Genomic DNA, 22,500 nt, shown 5'->3' on the forward strand with positions numbered 1-22,500 from the left:
AAGCGGAATGTAGGTAGGAATGAAGATTTATTCTTTCTATAAAACAGACTAAGAACCAAAAATACTTGCACAAAGGCACTAACAACAAAAAAAACCCAACAGAACTAGCATGTGAGCTAGATAGAACTAAGGACGCTAGCATGTGAGCTAGGAAAATAAACACACAAGTAGCGTGGAAGCTAATCAAATTCAGAAAGGTAGTTAGCACAATGTGGGGTAGCAAGGTCACCTGTTGCATGGAAAGCAAATTTACACTGCGAGACCGAAGGAACCAAAAGGGCAGGCTTAAATCCAGGCAGAAATTAGGAGGCTGGTGCACCTGACAAACAGAAGGCAGGTGACACAAATGCGTTACCATGACAACGGAAACAAAACAGGAAGTGCCACCAGGAAGTAAGGAAGACAAAATAACAGAACACAACCAGAATATGCCACGATCCAAGTAGCGGATCATGACAAGTTGTACTTATTTTGTATTAATCCGTCAAAATAATGCCATAATATTCCAATTCCAGCGACATGCAGAAGAGTAATCAACAGAGCAATGGAGAGGACACACAAACATGAAACAAAACGATCCAAAAAAGCAGTCAAAGAAAAATGAATAATATCAACAACCGTATCAATATTAATTAAAGCTGCAAGCAGCGATGGACGGGACCGCTTGGGCTGTTGCCCCCGCGACCCAAGCCCGGATAAACGGTAGAAGATGGATGGATGGATTATTACACAGAGAAAAAGTTGTATATGCATGTGTTATACATCAGTCTCATAGTAATAGCAGTTGTAAAGTGGCTTGGGCATTTTATAAGGACGCCTTTTTGAGACTCTAATGCATTGTGAACGGAGTGGAGCTTTTGTATTGAAGGGGGAATAGCAAACTTTCTGTTGATTTTAGCTGGAGGTTGTCAGTCTATGAAATATAGTTCTCAGTGAGACCTACATTGAGGTTTTTGTTTCATGTGTGTATGACATTTCTACAGTGAGTTAGAGGCAGTTTTGTCTGAGCAGGAAGCCGCTATCTTGTGACAACATTAGCACAACTGCAACAGCGCAGCGGTACTTTGCGGGCCCATCAACTTTTAATCCGAAGGGTTCAATCCGTCTTTTGTGTTTATTATAAGCAGAAACGACAAACGGCCTCAGAGGAAATAATGTTTGAAAAAAAGCGAAACATTTTTAGCCAACTTTTGTATTGAAGGGGGATTTGCAAACTTCCTGTTGATTTTAGCTGGAAAGTATGAGTGTATGAAATATAGGTCTAACTGAGACCTACGTAGTGGTTTTTGTTTCATGTTTCTACGTCGTTCGTACTAGAAGTTACAAACAGTTTTGTCTGTGTTTTTTTCCTAGGGGACGCTAAAGCGAAATGTTGGGTTTTGGGGTTTGGTTTTTTGATTAAATCGCAATTGTTGCCAGTCCTGATGTGTGTGTCAAATTTGGTGAGTTTTGAAGCATGTTAAGGGGGTCAAATTACAGCTCAAAGAGGCGGCGGAATAATAATAATAATAAAACCTTAGAAATACAATAGGGTCAACTGTCCCAAAGAGACATCGGTCCCTAATAATAGTAAAAATGATAATAATAATAAAACCTTAGAAATACATTAGGGTGCTCTGTCCCGAAGGGACATCGGTCTCTAATAACAATAATAAACCCTTAGAAATACAATACAGTCATCCGTCCCAAAGGGACATCGGTCCCCAATAATAATAATAAAACCTTAGAAATACATTAGGGTTCTCTGTCCCAAAGGGACATTGGTCTCTAATAATAATAACAATAATAAAACCTTAGAAATACAATAGGGTCCTCTGTCCCAAAGAGACATCTGTCCCTAATAATAATAATAATAAAACCTGAGAAATACATTAGGGTGCTCTGTCCCAAAGGGACATCGGTCTCTAATAATAATATTAATAAAACCTTAGAACTACATTAGGGTGCTCTGTCCCAAAGGGACATCGGTCTCTAATAATAATAACAATAATAAACCCTTAGAAATACAATAGGGTCCTCTGTCCCAAAGGGCCATTCGGTCCCTAATAATAATAATAATAATAATAATAATAATAATAACAATAACAAAACCTTAGAAATACAATAGGGTCCTCTGTCCCAAAGGTACATTCGGTCCCTAATAATAATAATCATCATAATAATAATAATAAAACCTTAGAAATACAATAGTGTCCTCTGTCCCAAAGGGACATCGGTCCCTAATAATAATAATAATAATAATAATAATAATAATAAAACCTTAGAAATACATTAGAGTGCTCTGTCCCAAAGGGACATCGGTCTCTAATAATAATAATAATAATAAAACCTTGGAAATACATTAGGGTGCTCCGTCCCAAAGGGACATCGGTCTCTAATAATAATAACAATAATAAACCCTTAGAAATACAATAGGCTCCTCTGTCCCAAAGGGACATCGGTCCCTAATAATAATAATAATAATAATAATAATAAAACCTTAGAAATACATTAGGGTCCTCTGTCCCAAAGGGACATCGGTCTCTAATAATAATAACAATAATAAACCCTTAGAAATACAATAGGTTTCTCTGTCCCAAACGGACATCGGTCCCTAATAATAATAATAATAATAATAATAATAATAAAACTTAGAAATGCATTAGGGTGCTCTGTCCCAAAGGGACATTGGTCTCTAATAATAATAACAATAATAAAACCTCAGAAATACAATAGGGTCCTCTGTCCCTAAGGGACATCAGTCCCTAATAATAATAATAATAATAATAATAAAACCTTAGAAATACATTAGGGTGCTCTGTCTCTAATAATAATAATAAAACCTTAGAAATACATTAGGGTGCTCTGTCCCAAAGGGACATCGGTCTCTAATAATAATAACAATAATAAAACCTCAGAAATGCAATAGGGTCCTGTGTCCCACAGGGACATCGGTCCCTAATAATAATAATAAAACCTTAGAAATACATTAGGGTGCTCTGTCTCTAATAATAATAATAATAATAATAAAACCTTAGAAATACATTAGGGTGCTCTGTCCCAAAGGGACATCTGTCTCTAATAATAATAACAATAATTAACCCTTAGAAATACAATAGGGTCCTCTGTCCCAAAGGGACATCGGTCCCTAATAATAATAATAATAATAATAATAATAAAACCTTAGAAATACATTATGTGGTCAGATGAAACCAAAATAGTGAAGTGAATTATATTTATATAGCGCTTTTCTCTAGTGACTCAAAGTGTTTTACATAGTGAAACCCAATATCTAATTTAGATTTAAACCAGTGTGGGTGGCACTGGGAGCACGTGGGTAAAGTGTCTTGCCCAAGGACACAACGGCAGTGACTAGGATGGCGGAAGCGGGAATCGAACCTGCAACCCTCAAGTTGCTGGCACGGCCACTCTACCAACCGAGCTATACCGCCCCAAATAGAACTTTTTGGTATAAACTCAACTCATCGTGTTTGGAGGAAGAAGAATACTGAGTTGCATCCCAAGAACACCACACCTACTGTGAAGCATGGGGGTGGAAACATCATGCTTTGGGGTTGTTTTTCTGCTTAGGGGGCGGGACGTTTGATCCGTGTTAAGGAAAGAATGAATGGGGCCATGTATCGTGAGATTTTGAGTCAAAACCTCCTTCCATCAGTGAGAGCTTTGAATGGTTGACCAAATACTTATTTTCCACCATATTTTACAAATGAATTCTTTAAAATTCCTACAATGTGAATTCCTGGATTTTTTTTCCACATTCTGTCTCTCACAGTTGAAGTGTACCTATGATGAAAATTACAGACCTCTGTCATCATTTTAAGTGGGAGAACTTGCACAATCGCTGGCTGACTAAATACTTTTTTGCCCTACTGTATATATATATATATATATATATATATATATATATATATATATATATATATACAGTGGGGCAAAAAAGTTACGAACAATGGGAGACCGGGCTTTCTGCGCCGCCGCTCCCAGTCTGTGGAACACACTCCCTGACCACCTGAGGGCACCACAGACTGTGAATTTTAAAAAAAGGCTTAAAACCCCTTTTTTTTTTTTTAAAAAAAGCCTTTTTAAAATGTATTTATTTTTTATATATGCGTGCTAGTTGTAGCTATTTGGCTGTTCTAGATTTTTTTTTTTTTTTTTAAATACACTAGCACTCTGAGGTTGTTTGTTCAATGTAAATACCTTTTTTTTTCTCTGCACTTTGAGCGACAAAAGTGCTTTTGTGATCTGATCCATTATTAGTATTTGTGAACACATATTGGGGTCTATTTCAAGTTAAGTGAGTTTTATGTGATTAATTCAGAAGTGACATCACTACTTTTATATCAACATGTCATCTTGCAAATGTAAGAATGTAAGGTGACATCTTTAGGAGTGGTCGTCATGTGACTGCCCCAACATGGCCGTCGTCTTCATCTCCTCCGACTTTCCAGCAGTAAACTTTCCTTCCAGCGTGAGCCTACCCTCTGGCTCACCTGTGGCAACGGCGAGGGAACTCCGCGTCACGCCAGGCAATTATCTGCTCCGAGACGACCCGAGCGGCGATGCCCTTCATTGTCTCCTCAAGCGGGGCGGCCAATTATGTAGCTTCAGCTACGCGTTAGCCAATTAGAGAGTCGCCGCAGGTGGAATGTCGTGGCGGCGAGCGTGGCGTATACTTCTATCGCGTAGCTCAGCTTCCCGCCTCCGGGGGAGGTTGGCAGTCGCCCGGCGAGCAGCTTTTGATTCCCGCCTGGTGCTTAGCGAGGATTCTGACGCTCCAAAGTCAGCGGTGGATTGTTTGCGATGCGCTAACGGGATTAGGACGCCAGCCAAGCGGTCGTGGTTGTTTGAAGGCCTCGGCTGTGTTTCCACCTGACAGTCGCTGCTTGATTGACACATACAGGCCCCTCCCCCTCGCCCCACATGGAGGTAGCCGTTTAGGTGGGAGTGCCCACTGCAGGGTGGAGCAGAGTCCGCCCCGGGGTGAAGACCAGGGGTGACACCCACTTGACTAAAGGACGTGTACTTCCTGTGGGCTGCAGGCCACTTCTCACACGTCTTTGCAAAATGTGATTCCCACAACTCCCAACAGAGCGAGTTCCCCTCCAGACATGGTCCAAACAAAGTCCACTTGGCTTGAGGTCCCTTGACCTGGTTCTCACATTCCCGTGCCAGGCAGTCTGGATGCAGGACTTTCCAAGAACCAGGAAAAGAACTATCAAAATAATACTACTAATAATAATGATAATACTAATATTTATAATAATATTAATAATAATAATAGATGTTATTGGTAAAAGCACTTTACATTGAACAAACAACCTCAGAGTGCTAGTGTATTAAAAAAAATAAAAACAATCTAGAACAGCCAAATAGCTACAACTAGCACGCATATATAAAAGATAAATACATTTAAAAAAGGCTTTAAAAAAAAAAGGGGGTTTTAAGCCTTTTTTAAAAATTCACAGTCTGTGGTGCCCTCAGGTGGTCAGGGAGTGCGTTCCACAGACTGGGGGCAGCGGCGCAGAAAGCCCGGTCTCCCATTGTTCGTAACTTTATCCTCGGAGGTTGGAGAAGGTTAGCCTGTCCGGAGTGGAGTTGTCATGTGGAGGATTTGGGGGAGAGCAGAAACTTTTTCTGTCCATTGGCTTCCTGCAAGCTTCTAGACTAACAAAGCCTGCCTCTTTAGGGTTGTCCCCATACCAATATTATTATTAGTAAGCATTACTATACTTTTCTAAATAAAGGTGGGCCACATAAAATGTCATTATTGTCTTTATTGTAACAAATAAATGTTAGTGTACATGAAACATATGTTTATTATTGTCATTTAGTCCTTAAATAAAATGTTGAACATACTAGACAACTTGTCTTTTAGTAGTAAGTAAACAAATAAAGACTCCTAATTAGTCTGCAGTAACATATTGTGTCATTTATACACCTATTATTTTGTACACATTATGAGGGACAAACTGTAAAAATCGATTATTATTCTACTTGTTTATTTACTGTTAATATCTGTTTACTTTCATGTTCAATCTACACTTTCGCTATAATGTAATAACCACTTAATTCTTCTCTTCTTTGATACTTGACATTAGTTTTGGATGATACCACACATTTGTGTATCGATCCGATACCAAGTAATTACAGGATCATACAGTAAAATAGAATACCTAATAAACCAATAATAATATTGTTAAAAAAAATACTGATGTAAAGGGTAGGCGTCGTCCTGTTTTCTGTTTGAACATGTTCTATCTACACTTCTGTTCAAATGTAATAATCACTTACTCTTCTCTTCTTTGATACTTGACATTAGTTTTGGATGATACCACACATTTGTGTATCGATCCGATACCAAGTAGTTACAGGATCATACATTGGTCATATTCAAAGTACTCATGTGTCCAGGGACGTATTTCAAAACTTTATAAACATGATATTCCTTTTTAAAAAAGGAAACAAGATTGTGATGATGCAAAATATTGACGTAATCCTTGTAGTATAGACTAGATACGCTCTTGTACTTGGTATCATTAGAGTGGATGTCAAGTGTAGATCCACCTATGTTGTTTGTTTACATTGTGACGGCGGTGAGCTATTGTATCCTCCTACGCTGTGTAGTGAAACATGTTTAGCTATTCTTCGTCCTCCAGTGATAATAATACAAGGAAAAAACATACTTTGTGTTGCCATGGAGACCAGGATTAGTGATTTAGAAGTAGCTATAACACTGTGGATGGATGTTAGCTGCATGTTTTAAAGCAGCTCTTCCTGAGGGTGTTTCAGTGTTATGTAGTGGAAAACTTCTGTCTTAGGGTTACCTTTAAACTGAATGTATTAGGAGGGACACGACATAAGAGGTCAAGTCACCCTGACCAAGGCTAATAATGTAAACAGAGGCCCCACTAAATCTCAATAAGTGTGTGCTTGTAACCTCATACACTTATACAGGTAGCCTACACAACAGGCTAATAATGTAAACAGAGGCCCCACTAAATCTCAATAAGTGTGTGCTTGTAACCTCATACACTTATACAGGTACACAACATATCCCAACGTCACCGCGTCAAAAAATTGCGTCACACGCCACTATTCGGCCTTGTTCTTAACTCATTCCACCGAAGGCCGAATGTGGCTTTTTTTGCCGTATTCGGTTACCGATTAATCGGTGCATCCCTAGTTTTAATTCAGTTTTCACGGAAAGACTACATTCAGACTCCTCATTTGCATATCCGCCTCCCACCGGTGTGTTTTTGGACCAATAGCACACCTCTCAGCCTGCAGGTGAATGCAAAAAAAAAGAGACGCGATTGACACCTGCAGAGAACTGAGTGATGCCCGCGTGTCGCACAACACGCACGCCACCGGGTCGAGGTTATTATGGGATGTAGACATGCAAATAAGTTAGGCCAGGATGCTCTTAAAGTGCCGTGTGTGTGTGCTGACTATCAAGCAGTGTGTGTGTGTGTGTGTGTGTGTGTGAGGTCCATTTCTCCCCTCTTTGATCCCCGTCTCGACAGCCCACCACCTGGGACTATCCAGCGCACGTCCGGCTACGCCGCGGGAATCACAACACGGCCATCCCTCCCCTGGACAATAAACGCTGTCAGAATGGCGAACGCCGACTCCGAAAGCTTGTTGACAAACACAGAACACACACTTCTCGGCGTGCTGACGGAGGCAGCGAAGCAGAAACCGGTCGTAGACTTAAAGCCGGCGACGCTCCGAGATGATGTCTCCAATTTAATGTCCATTCTCCACTATTTGCACTTTATGTGGAAGATATACAAACGGACGACAGCCTGCAAGGAACTTTGGGAAACAAAGTGAAGGAGCTGAGAAGAAAATGTGCAAAGTCGTCATAAATAAGTCCCGGTGTCCAAAAAAAGAGCCGATAACAAGGCAAGCGTGGCGTCATGCCAGGAAAACATCACCTGTGAAAAAACTGCAGAAATGAAAGTCAAAGGTAACAACCATTAGTTGCCCGTATCCCGATATTGTCCCGCTCTTAATTACCGATACCGATATCAAGTGATGCCGACATATACAGAGGTGGAATCAACGCGTTGTTTCCAAAACAGTCAAGGCGTTGAGGGGTTCCGGTTTGGTGACCGCAGGATTAGGTCTCTGCTTTTTGCAGATGATGTGGTCCTGATGGCTTCATCTGGCCGGGATCTTCAGCTCTCACTGGATCAGTTCTCAGCCGAGTGTGAAGCGACCGGAATGAGAATCAGCACCTCCAAGTCCGAGTCCATGGTTCTCGCCCGGAAAAGGGTGGAATGCCATCTCCGGGTTGGGTGAGGAGACCCTGCCCCAAGTGGAGGAGTTCAAGTACCTCGGAGTCTTGTTCACGAGTGGGGGAAGAGTGGATCGTGAGATCGACAGGCGGATCGGTGCGGCGTCTTCAGTAATGCGGACGTTGTACCGATCCGTTGTGGTGAAGAAGGAGCTGAGCCGGAAGGCAAAGCTCTCAATTTACCGGTCGATCTACGTTCCCATCCTCACCTATGGTCATGAGCTTTGGGTCATGACCGAAAGGATAAGATCACGGGTACAAGCGGCCCAAATGAGTTTGGGTCTCTCCCTTAGAAATAGGGTGAGAAGCTCTGCCATCCGGGAGGAACTCAACGTAAAGCCGCTGCTCCTTCACATCGAGAGGAGCCAGATGAGGTGGTTCGGGCATCTGGTCAGGATGCCACCCGAACGCCTCCCTAGGGAGGTGTTTAGGGCACGTCCAACCGGTAGGAGGCCACGGGGAAGACCCAGGACACGTTGGGAAGACTATGTCTCCCGGCTGGCCTGGGAACGCCTCGGGATCCCCCGGGAAGAGCTAGAAGAGGTGGCTGGGGAGAGGGAAGTCTGGGTTTCCCTGCTTAGGCTGTTGCCCCCGCGACCCGACCTCGGATAAGCGGACGAAGATGGATGGATGGATGGATGGAATCAACGCATTATTATCCCTAATTTAGTTGTGATGCCCCGCTGGATGCATTAAACCAGTGGTCCCCAACCACCGGTACCAGGACCGGGCCGCGGCTAGATTGATACTGAGCCGCAGAAGAATTTTTTAATAAATGTTTCATTTATTTTATATTTGTATTTTTTTTTTATTTTCTTTTTTTTTATTAAATCAACATAAAAACTTGTCCAGGGTGTACCCTGGCTACCTCCCGATTGTAGCTGAGATAGGCGCCAGCGCCCCCCGCGACACCGAAAGGGAATAAGCGGTAGAAAATGGATGGATGGATGGATGAAAAAAACAAAAGATACACTTCTAATTAGTGCACCAACCCAAAAAAAACCTCCCTTTTTCATGACAACCCCCCCCCCCCCCCCCCCCAAAATTAAGGGTTGGGGACCACGGCATTAAACAATGTAACAAGGTTTTCCAAAATAAATCAACTCAATTCTGGAAAAAAAAATGCCATATTTATTATTATTAATGGGCTTCCCTGCTTAGGCTGCTGCCCCCACGACCCGACCGCGGATAAGCGGAAGATGATGAATGGATAGATAATTAATTATTTATTATTATTAGTATTATTATTAAGCTTCAAAAGATGAAATTATGAGACAAATGTGTTTTACATTTATGTTGTGTCGTTGCCGTCAACGCATGTATATCCTGCTCCCCAAGAAATCTTGTCTTTTTAAACTAGACATGTCCGATACTGTTTTTTTTGCCGATATTTAGTATTCCGATATTGTCCAACTCTTAATTACCGATTCCGATATCAAGTGGTGCCGATATATACAGTGGTGGAATCAACACATTATTATGCCTAACTCCAAAGACATGCGATAGGCCCCTCCCACCTCCAAAGACATGCACCTGGCGATAGGCCCCTCCCACCTCCAAAGACATGCACCTGGCGATAGGCCCCTCCCACCTCCAAGCACATGCACCTGGCGATAGGCCCCTCCCACCTCCAAACACATGCACCTGGGGATAGGCCCCTCCCACCTCCAAAGACATGCACTTGGGGATAGGCCCCTCCCACCTCCAAAGACATGCACCTGGCAATAGGCCCCTCCCACCTCCAAGGACATCCACCTGGGGATAGGCCCCTCCCACCTCCAAAGACATGCACCTGGGGATAGGCCCCTCACACCTCCAAAGACATGCACCTGGGGATAGGCCCCTCCCACCTTCAAAGACATGCACCTGGGGATAGGCCCCTCCCACCTTCAAAGACATGCACCTGGGGTAGGCCCCTCCCACCTCCAAAGGCATGCACCTGGGGATAGGCCCCTCCCACCTCCAAAAACATTCACCTGGGAATAGGTTGATTGGCAACACTAAATGGTCCCTAGTGGGTAAATGTGTAGGGTTTACCCCGACCTTCCAGCATCCCCCGCGAACCCGAAAGGGACAAGCGGTAGAACATGGATGGATGGATGCCCCGCTGGATGCATTAAACAATGTAATCAACACCCACTGAAGAACACAGCGCTTCTGTAATGTTTTCAGATCAACTTGGCGACGCGATTTGAATGTGTTGTTTTCAGGTTGGTCCCTCCAAAGCTTTGGAATAAATTGCAAAATACCTATTCTGTTCTAGGCGATCATTTAACCTCAGCTTATGTGTCATCAAAAGAATTTGGGATCGACCAGTAACTGGAGGAACATCTGATCCTAACGCAACAACGCCCACCCTCAGTGTGACCTGTATGGGTGTTGACCAAGTATGCCTTGCATTCACTTATTCATGATGTGACTGATTTCTCCAGATTCTCCGAACTTTTTGATGATATTACGGAGCGTAGATGGTGAAATCCCTAAATTCCTTACAATAGCTGCTTGAGAAATGTTCTTATACTGTGGACAAAGTGGTGACCCTCGCTCCGTCCTTGTTTATGAATGAGTGAGCATTTCATGGAAGCTGCTTTTATACCCAATCATGGCACCCACCTGTTCCCAATTAGCCCGATCACCTGTGGGATGTTCCAAATAAGTCTTTTATGGGCATTCCTCAACTTTTTCACTCTTTTTTGCCACTTGTGCCAGCTTCTTCAAAACATATTGGAGGCGTCAAATTCCAAATGTGCTAGTATTTGCCAAAAAAGAACAAAGTTTGTTAGTGTGAACATGAAATATATTGTCCTTGCACTCTATTCAATTGAATATAAGTTAAAAAGGATTTGTTGTATTCTCTTTTTATTTACCATTTACACAAGGTGACAACTTCACTGCTTTTGGGCTTTTGTGAATGCCGATTGCATCCACCTGTCTCGTTGCTCCGCCCCCAGTCACCTGACCAAGTGCAGGACTGGAAAGAGCAGACATAAAAGGGGGTAAATAAAGAGTTTGTTGGTATGCAGACAATGTCGGTGTACATAGGTTTGGATGTGAGAGGGGAGCTGAGAGCGGCGGTTAAAGAAGCGCTCGTTGTGAGCGGCGTGACAGGTGACCTACATGGAATAAATAGCATCATTAAAGACGCAAGAGCGGCTGTCAGTCACGCACTTTTGTCTGGAAGCCTTTGACTGCGGTCGGCGTGTTAGCGAGGCAGCGGCATTGCAGACATCACGCCGGAGAAAGCTCGGCGCCCAGCCAAGTGTCGAATTGTCCCGACACCCGGAGGACGCGGCGGAGCTGGCGTCGATTACGCTCGCAGCCTCATCAAAGGGAGCCTGGGACTCGGATCCTAAACCCGCTCCAGATGCTTGAGAGACCGGCGTCGGCGGGGTCGGCGTCTGCGATGCGCTCCACAAAACCAGCAGCAGACGTCGAGGCGACACTCTGGGAAGTGATGAGGAGCTCAAATAATGGCTGACTTTCTTTGCATCTTTTCAATAATTCATGCAATTAAAGAAGGTGGAAAAGTGGCTGCCGGCGGGCAAAGAAAATGTTTACTTGAAGTGTTTTCCCCTAAATCACAATGTGTGTTGTATCCGAATACTTCAGGACTTCAACAACCTCATCCATAGATAAAAAAAAAGTACCACTGATAGTCACACACACACACCAGGTGTGGTGAGATTATAAAACAGAAATTACTTTATTGATCCCTGCGGGACATTCAGCACCACAGTTCGCTCACAATAGACAATAAACACTTAGGTGTTTGTTTTTTTACATGTAAATAACATAAATACAGTCTATTATACAGCATTATTCACATGTGAATAATAAAAATATAGTCCATCATACGGCATTATTCACATGTGAATAATATAAATACAGTCTATTATACGGAATTATTCACATGTGAATAATAAAAATACAGTCTGTTATACACCATTATTCACATGTGAAAAATAAAAATACAGTCTATTATACAGCCTCATTCACATGTGAATATTTTTAAATACAGTCTATTATACGGCATTCACATGTGAATAATATAAATACAGTCTATTATACGGCATTATTCACATGTGAATAATAATAATACAGTCTATTATACAGCATTATTCACCTGTGAATAATAAAAATACTGTCTGTTATACAGCATTATTCACATGTGAATAATATAAATACAGTCTATTATACGACATTATTCATACGTGAATAATATAAATACAGTCTATTGTACAGCATTATTCACATGTGAATAACACAAATACTAATATTATACAGCATTATTCACATGTGAATGACAAATACTGTCTATTATATAGCATTATTCACATGTGAATAACAAATACTGTCTATTATACACCATTATTCACATGTAAATAATATAAATACACTCTTATAGAGCATTATTTACATGTGAATAATATAAATACAGTCAGTTATACATCATTATTCACATGTGAATAATATAAATACAGTCTGTTATACAGCAATATTCACATGTGAATAACACAAATACTGATATACAGCATTATTCACATGTGAATAACATAAATACAGTCTATTATAAATCATTATGTGAATAACATAAATACAGTCTATTATACAGCATTATTAACATGTGAATAATATAAATCCAGTCTACTATACAGCATTATTCACACGTGAATAACATAAATACAGTCTATTATACAGCATTATTCACATGTGAATAAAATAAATACAGTTTATTATACAGCATTATTCACACATTATAAAGGACAAACTGTAAAACATGGATTATAAATATACTTGTTCATTTACTGTTAATATCTGCTTATTTTTTCTTTTAACATTCTATCTACACTTCTGTTCAAATGTAATAATCACTTATTTTTCATTAGTTTTGGATGATACCACCCATTTAGGTATCGATGCGATACCAAGTAGTTACATGATCATACATTGGTCATATTCAAAGTCTTCTTTACTGACTTTATAAACATAATATGAATTTTGAAAAAATGATTTTGTGATGATAAACAAATATTGATGTAATCATAGTAGTATCGACTAGATACGCTCTTGTACCTGGTATCATTACAGTGGATGTCAGGTGTAGATCCACCCATGGCGTTTGTTTACATTGTGACGCCGGTGAGCTATTGTATCCTCCTACGGTGTGCAGTGAAGGATGTTTAGCTATTCCTCGTCCTCCAGTGATAATGCTACCTGTAAGAAACGTACTTCATTTGTCGCCATGGAGACCAGGAATAGTGATTTAGAAGTAGCTACAACACTGGATGGATGTTAGCATTTCCTCCTGAGGGTGTTTCAGTGTTATAACTTCACCTTTATCTTGACTTTTTACACCAAAATGCGTCCATTCTCCCTTTCCTGAGGTACTCTGTGTGTGTGTGTGCTGCCGAACATGCTCCTCTGCTGTTAAATCCAGCAATGTCCCCACCTGACGACGCGCCGTCATGCCTGTAAAACAAAAATATATAATGTAATATATATAGTACCATTTTTGTTTGATATAAAATTTGGTCGTTAGATGAGTGCAAACAACGTCGTCTCGATTTCCCTGCGTGACGTCAGCCAGTTTCTGGCGGTTTCACCATCTTGTCTTTGTCAAAAGACGAAGACTAATTACGGCTAATTAGGTTGTCAGAGCAGACTCTGAGAGAGAGAGAGATGTTCCCCAAGAAGAGTTACTGTGGTCAGGTGATGCTGAGAGAAGCTTCTAAAGCTCCTTTAACATGTGAATAAACTTCTCAATCAATCGATTGATCAATCAATAATAAGCCCCCTCCCTCTTTTTGCCCCCCAGGCTGCTGTTTTGTCACCTTCTACACCAGGAAAGCTGCCCTCGAAGCCCAGAATGCATTGCACAACATCAAGACCTTAACAGGGGTGAGTGTCTTCTTCTTCTTCTTCTTCTTCTCTCTAATCGCAGCCTGCACGACACCCCCCACCCCCCCATCTCCCCCGTTATTTTTTTTTACTCAATATGACAGTATTCATATTATATATGAAAGTTACATAAACATAACTCCAGAACCAAACATGCAATTTGTCTAAACATGCCTGTAATGTTGTATATATGTGAGTTTTACTAGAATCAGCTGTTTTGGTAAGGTTTGCAAATACAAACATGTGGTTTTAAGATTTTTGTAAGGTTTGCAAGTTAGTTTGTTTTTTTTACTCAATGTGACAGTATTCATACTATTTAGGAAAGTTATATAAACCTAAGTCCAAAACTAAACATGCAATTTGTCTAAACATGCCTGTAATGTTGTATATATGTGAGTTTTACTAGAATCAGCTGTTTTGGTAAGGTTTGCAAATACAAACATGTGGTTTTAAGGTTTTTGTAATGTTTGCAAGTTAGTTTTTTGTTTTACTCAATATGACAGTATTCATACTATTTAGGAAAGTTATATAAACCTAAGTCCAAAACTAAACATGCAATTTGTCTAAACATGCCTGTAATGTTGTATCTATGTGAGTTTTACTAGAATCAGCTGTTTTGGTAAGGTTTGCAAATACAAACATGTGGTTTTAAGGTTTTTGTAAGGTTTGCAAGTTAGTTTTTTTTTTTTTTACTCAATATGACAGTATTCATACTATTTAGGAAAGTTACATAAACCTAAGTCCAAAACTAAACATGCAATTTGTCTAAACATGCCTGTAATGTTGTATCTATGTGAGTTTTACTAGAATCAGCTGTTTTGGTAAGGTTTGCAAATACAAACCTGTGGTTTTACTCATAATGTCACACTCAATATGACACTTATTTAAACATAACTCCTCAACCACACATGAAAAATGGCTAATAATGCCTGAAATGATGCATCCTTGGGACTTTTACTCCGACATGTAAGGCTTGCAAACACAAAAAGTACTTTTTTTTACTCAAGTGAAGTGAATTATATTTATATAGCGTTTTTCTCAAGTGACTTAAAGCGCTTTACATAGTGACACCCAATATCTAAGTTACATTTAAACCAGTGTGGGTGGCACTGGGAGCAGGTGGGTAAAGTGTCTTGCCCAAGGACACAACGGCAGTGACTAGGATGGCACAAGCGGGAATCGAACCTGCAACCGTGAGATTGCTGGCACGGCCACTCTACCAACCGAGCTATGCCGCTTGACTGCCATCTTTCTGTAATGTAAACAATGAAACACCGGCTGTGTTTTGTGTTGCTAAAGGCGACCGCAATACACCGCTTCGAACCTACATCTTTCTTCTTTGATGTCTCCATTATTCATTGAACAAATTGCAAAAGATTCAGCAACACAGATGTCCAGAATACTGTGGAATTATGCGATGAAAAGAGACAATACAATGTGTGACATCACGCGCAGGCGTCATCATACCTCGACGTTTTAGCATGATGCTTCCGCGCGAAATTTAAAATTGGAATTTAGTCAACTAAAGCGGCCGTATCGGCATGTGTTGCAATGTTAATATTTCATCAATCAATGTTTATTTATATAGCCCCAAATCACAAATGTCTCAAAGGACTGCACAAATCATTACGACTACAACATCCTCGGAAGAACCCACAAAAGGGCAAGGAAAATTCACATGCAGTGGGACGCCAGTGACAATGCTGACTATGAGAAACCTTGGAGAGGACCTCAGATGTGGGCAGCACCCCACCCCCTCTAGGGGACCGAAAGCAATGGATGTCGAGCGGGTCTAACATGATACTGTGAAAGTTCAATCCATAGTGGCTCCAACACAGCTGCGAGAGTTCGGTTCAAAGCGGATCCAAGACAGCAGCGAGAGTCCCGTCCACAGGAAACCATCCCAAGCGGAGGCGGATCAGCATCGTAGAGATGTCCTCAATCGAATCAGGCGAGCGGTCCATCCTGGGTCTCGACTCTGGACAGCCAGTACTTCATCCATGGTCATTGGACCGGACCCCCTCTACAAGGGAGAGGGGGGACATAGGAGAAAGAAAAGAAGCGCCAGATCAACTGTTCTAAAAAGGAGGTCTATTTAAAGGCTAGAGTATACAGATGAGTTTTAAGGTGAGACTTAAATGCTTCATTGATATATAAACTATCAGACTATCAGTAGGCCTTTAAGGTATGTAAATAAACATTTTACACATATATGGAAATATTTATTTTATTTATTTTTAATTCGGTGGGTGCGCCTCATAGTCTGGTACGACTAATATAAGGAAACTGTTTTTTTGTTGTGTTTGTTTGTTTGTTTTTTGCGGGTGCGTCTTATGTAGGGGTGCGGCTTATAGTCCAGAAAAGATGGTACTTATTACTCAATACGACAGTAATGCGCTTAGAATCCTTAGATGATGCAAAAAAAGGCAAAACAAAAGTGTTCCAACATAACTCCTCAAGCACACATGCAACATGTCTAATAAAGCTTAAAGAAATGTGTGTGAGTGAGTTCCAGCAGTCGTGTGAGCTCAAGTAGCGAGATAAAAGATGCTTTGGGAAGCTGCTTGACTAAACTCCCATTAAAGCTGCAATGTATGTTTCTTTATGGCCGTTTAACACGCCCGCTTGCCATTCAGCCAGATGAGCGGCCATGAAAGGAAATGTAGCCTGACTAACGACGTGCTTCTACATCCACTCTTTCTCCCCTGGTCTTCGCCCCCTCCTGGACATTTACACACCTTTACAGGCCCCGCCTCCAAATCTCCCCTCAGCCAGGGCACGCTTGACGGCGCCCAACCCGGCCTGCGCCGCATGCACGGATTCTGGTTGTGGAAGTTGTTGTTTCCCAGAGTCCGTTTCGCTGATCGCTGCTGGAATAAGAACGTTAGCGCTGAGCCATTCATCCCGTCATGGCGCCCGGGGGCAGGGGGGGCGAGGGCACATACTGCAGCACTTTCAGGATTAGCGGCGACATGAAATCACCTTCTTCTCCACTTCCTGGTCGCTCCACTTCCTCCTCAGCTTTTTGGCCTTTTGAGTCGAGGCATGAGCCAGTAATCCTGGCAGCGGGAGGCCCTCACGCACCAAACTGGGGGATAAACCCTCGCATTTGCAGGTTTGCCTTCCAGGAAAAGTGTGTTTACTTCCTGGAGTTTGGCATATTTTGAAGGCCTGAAAGGCAACATAATGTTCTTGTTATTGTCCTTTATGTCTTCACACCACTCACACAATTCACCTTATGACGTCACACCACTCACACACTTTACTTTATGACATCCCACCACTCACACACTTCACTTTATGACACCACACCACTCACACACTTCACTTTATGATGTCACACCACTCACACACTTCACTTTATGACGTTACACCACTCACACACTTCACTTTATGACGCCACACCACTCACACACTTCGCTTTATTACGTCACACCACTCACACACTTCACTTTATGACGTTACACCACTCACACACTTTATGACATCACACCACTCACACACTTCACTTTATGACGTCACACCACTCACACACTTCGCTTTATGACGTCACACCACTCACACACTTCACTTTATGACGTCACACCACTCACACACTTCACTTTATGATGTCACACCACTCACACACTTCACTTTATGATGTCACACCACTCACACACTTCGCTTTATGATGTCACACCACTCACACACTTCACTTTATGTCGTCACACCACTCACACACTTCGCTTTATGTCGTCACACCACTCACACACTTCGCTTTATGACGTCACTCCACTCACACACTTCACTTTATGACGTCACACCACTCACACACTTCACTTTATGACGTCACACCACTCACACACTTCACTTTATGACGTCACACCACTCACACACTTCACTTTATGACGTCACACCACTCACACACTTCACTTTATGACGTCACACCACTCACACACTTCACTTTATGACGTCACACCACTCACACACTTCACTTTATGACGTCACACCACTCACACACTTCACTTTATGACGTCACACCACTCACACACTTCACTTTATGACGTCACACCACTCACACACTTCACTTTATGACGTCACACCACTCACACACTTCACTTTATGACGTCACACCACTCACACACTTCACTTTATGACGTCACACCACTCACACACTTCACTTTATGACGTCACACCACTCACACACTTCACTTTATGATATCACACCACTCACACACTTCACTTTATGACATCACACCACTCACACACTTCACTTTATGACATCACACCACTCACACACTTCACTTTATGACATCACACCACTCACACACTTCTCTTTATGACATCACACCACTCACACTCACACACTTCAATCTCATCTTTTCAGGACCCGCCAGAACTGCATTTAAAGCACCATAGAGTCCAAATGACCAAAATGTCACCAACAAGTTGACTTTATGTACGTTATTTAGGTATATATATATATATATATATGTATATATATATATATATATATATATATTCTACTTCCCCACACTCTTGATTAACCAGTAGAATTGTAGTTTTTATTGGTAGTTTTAGTCCAAATACCTCCATATTGTACTTCACACACTCTTTACTACCAGTAGAATGGTAGTTTTTATTGGTAGTTTTAGTCCAAATACCTCCATATTGTACTTCACACACTCTTTATTACCAGTAGAATGGTAGTTTTATTGGTAGTTTTAGTCCAAATACCTCCATGTTGTACTTCACACACTCTTTATTACCAGTAGAATGGTAGTTTTTATTGGTAGTTTTAGTCCAAATACCTCCATGCTGTACTTCACCACCCTCACCAACAGCCCTGTAAAATTTTAATTGTTATTGTTAATTTTGAAGTCCAAATACTTCCTTATTGTACTTTACACCCTCTTTATTACCAGTAGAATGGTAGTTTTTATTGGTAGTTTTAGTCCAAATACCTCCATATTGTACTTCACACACTCTATTACCAGTAGAATGGTAGTTTTTATTGGTAGTTTTAGTCCAAATACTCCATATTGTACTTCACACACTCTTTATTACCAGTAGAATGGTAGTTTCTATTGGTAGTTTTAGTCCAAATACTCCATGTTGTACTTCACACACTCTTTATAAACCAGTAAAATGGTAGTTTTTATTGGTAGTTTTAGTCCAAATACCTCCATGTTGTACTTCACACACTTTATCACCAGTAGAATGGTAGTTTTTATTGGTAGTTTTTGTCCAAATACCTCCATGTTGTACTTCACACACTCTTTATCACCAGTAGAATGGTAGTTTTTATTGGTAGTTTTAGTCCAAATACTCCATATTGTACTTCACACACTCTTTATCACCAGTAGAATTTTAGTTTTTATTGGTAGTTTTAGTCCAAATACCTCCATATTGTACTTCACACACTCTTTATTACCAGTAGAATTTTAGTTTTTATTGGTAGTTTTAGTCCAAATACCTCCATATTGTACTTCACACACTCTTTATTACCAGTAGAATTTTAGTTTTTATTGGTAGTTTTAGTCCAAATACCTCCATGTTGTACTTCACCACCCTCACCATCAACCCAGTAAAATTTTTGTTTTATTGTTAATTTTGAAGTCCAAATACCTCCTTATTGTACTTTACACACTCTTTATTACCAGTAGAATTGTAGTTTTTATTGGTAGTTTTAGTCCAAATACTCCATATTGTACTTCACACACTCTTTATAAACCAGTAAAATTGTAGTTTTTCGCCATTCTTCCTCTCCAAGATTCTATGACATGGAAACTGTTTGTGTTTGTGTGTGTGTGTGTGTGTGTGTGTGTGTGTGTGTGTGTGTGTGTGTGCGCGCGCGCTCAACATCATGCGCCTCGCTCTGTAGTCAGCCGCACTCAGATGAAAGAACGGTGCCAGTACTTTTTTTCAAAGGTGGTATGGTACCGATTTCAGTTGATCAGTACCGTGATACTTTATTAGTTCCGGTATACTGTACAACACACACACACACCCACACACACACTATATGGAAATGCAAGTTAGTCCAGAGTTTTAAACCTGAACACTTGTTTTTTTTTTATACTTTAGTCTCAAGTTGTTGGCTGCTAGGAGATGATTTTCACATTTTTCCAGCGTCTCCATGCTCGGAGACAAAAGGCCAAGTCGAAGAAGGCAAAGAGCAGGAAAAAGTACAAATTAGCGGCGAGGGAGAGCGCAGGAAGTGTTGAAGTGCAAGAAGGCTGCAGCTCGCTGGAGGGCAGAGCAATAAACGGGCCTGAGTTAAAAAGCAATAGCTGCTAATAAGTCCTCCTTCTGCCTTGTAGGACACTATAGAACATGCTTTGTATCACAGAATGTTGCCTTCCACCCGCACACTGAGGTCAACCTGCTTGTTATTTTCTATCCAGCAGCCGACAACAACATTTATTCATAGCTTTCAAATACGACATGTCTAGACTGTTTCAATAAACAAACAAATTATTATTTGATGGCGCTAGCCGCATGGTAAAAATTTGCTGCAGACATCAATCCTGCAGAGGGCGCTGTCTTACAAGTTAGTTTACTCAATTAGGCAGCAGGAAAGTGGCAACCTAAAAGAAAATGATTTGATGGCGCTATCCGCATGGTAAAAAAAAAAATGCTGCAGGCATCAATCCAGCTGAGGGCGCTGTCTTAAAAGTTAATTCACTCAATTAGGCAGCAGGAAAGTGGTAACTTAAAAGAACATGGTGAGTGTTCATGGTGACATGGTGAGTGTTCATGGTGACATGGTGAGTGTTCATGGTGACATGGTCATGTAGCGACATGGTGAGTGTTCATGGTGACATGGTCATATAGTGACATGGTGAGTGTTCATGGTGACATGGTCATATAGTGACATGGTGAGTGTTCATGGTGACATGGTGAGTGTTCATGGTGACATGGTCATGTAGCGACATGGTGAGTGTTCATGGTGACATGGTCATATAGTGACATGGTGAGTGTTCATGGTGACATGGTCATATAGTGACATGGTGAGTGTTCATGGTGACATGGTCATATAGCGACATGATGAGTGTTCATGGTGACATGGTGAGTGTTCATAGTGCCATGGTCATATAGTGACATGGTGAGTGTTCATGGTGACATGGTGAGTGTTCATGGTGACATGGTCATATAGTGACATGGTGAGTGTTCATGGTGACATGGTGAGTGTTCATGGTGACATGGTGAGTGTTCATGGTGACATGGTCATATAGTGACATGGTGAGTGTTCATGGTGACATGGTGAGTGTTCATGGTGATATGGTGAGTGTTCATGGTGACATGGTGAGTGTTCATGGTGACATGGTCATATAGTGACATGGGGAGTGTTCATGGTGACATGGTGAGTGTTCATGGTGACATGGTGAGTGTTCATGGTGACATGGTCATATAGTGACATGGTGAGTGTTCATGGTGACATGGTGAGTGTTCATGGTGCTATGGTGAGTGTTCATGGTGACATGGGGAGTGTTCATGTTGACATGGTGAGTATTCATGGTGATATGGTGACATGGTGAGTGTTCAAGCTGACATGGTCATATAGCGACATGGTGAGTGTTCATGGTGATATGGTGACATGATGAGTGTTCACGCTGACATGGTCATATAGTGACATGGTGAGTGTTCATTGTGACATAGTAAATGTTCATGGTGACATGGTGAGTGTTCATGGTGAGTGTTCATGGTGACATGGTGAGCGTTCATGGTGACATGGGGAGTGTTCATGGTGAGTGTTCATGGTGACATGGTGAGTGTTCATGGTGACACGGGTAGTGTTCATGGTGACATGGGGAGTGTTCATGGTGACATGGTTAGTGTTCATGGTGACATGGTGAGTGTTCATGGTGACATGGTGAGTGTTCATGGTGACACGGGTAGTGTTCATGGTGACATGGGGAGTGTTCATGGTGACATGGTTAGTGTTCATGGTGACATGGTGAGTGTTCATGGTGACATGGTTAGTGTTCATGGTGACATGGGGAGTGTTCATGGTGACATGGTGAGTGTTCATGGTGACATGGTTAGTGTTCATGGTGACATGGGGAGTGTTCATAGTGACATGGTGAGTGTTCATGGTGACATGGTGAGTGTTCATGGTGACATGGTCATATAGTGACATGGGGAGTGTTCATGGTGACATGGTGAGTGTTCATGGTGACATGGTGAGTGTTCATGGTGACATGGTCATATAGTGACATGGTGAGTGTTCATGGTGACATGGTGAGTGTTCATGGTGCTATGGTGAGTGTTCATGGTGACATGGGGAGTGTTCATGTTGACATGGTGAGTATTCATGG

General features: G+C 41.5%; 1 protein-coding gene across 5 annotated transcripts in view; it reads left to right on the forward strand.

Annotated features, from left to right (window-relative positions):
- celf2 (cugbp, Elav-like family member 2) overlaps positions 1–22,500 on the forward strand; it is a 431,239-nt gene that overhangs the window by 293,899 nt on the left and 114,840 nt on the right. For all 5 annotated transcript variants that reach the window (XM_061914208.1, XM_061914209.1, XM_061914211.1 and 2 more), the window contains one exon: positions 14,118–14,200. In XM_061914208.1, the coding sequence (XP_061770192.1) occupies positions 14,118–14,200 (83 nt within the window). The remainder of the gene's footprint in view (positions 1–14,117; positions 14,201–22,500) is intronic.

Source organism: Nerophis ophidion, linkage group LG10, assembly GCF_033978795.1.
Source record: "Nerophis ophidion isolate RoL-2023_Sa linkage group LG10, RoL_Noph_v1.0, whole genome shotgun sequence".
NCBI lineage: Eukaryota > Metazoa > Chordata > Actinopteri > Syngnathiformes > Syngnathidae > Nerophis > Nerophis ophidion.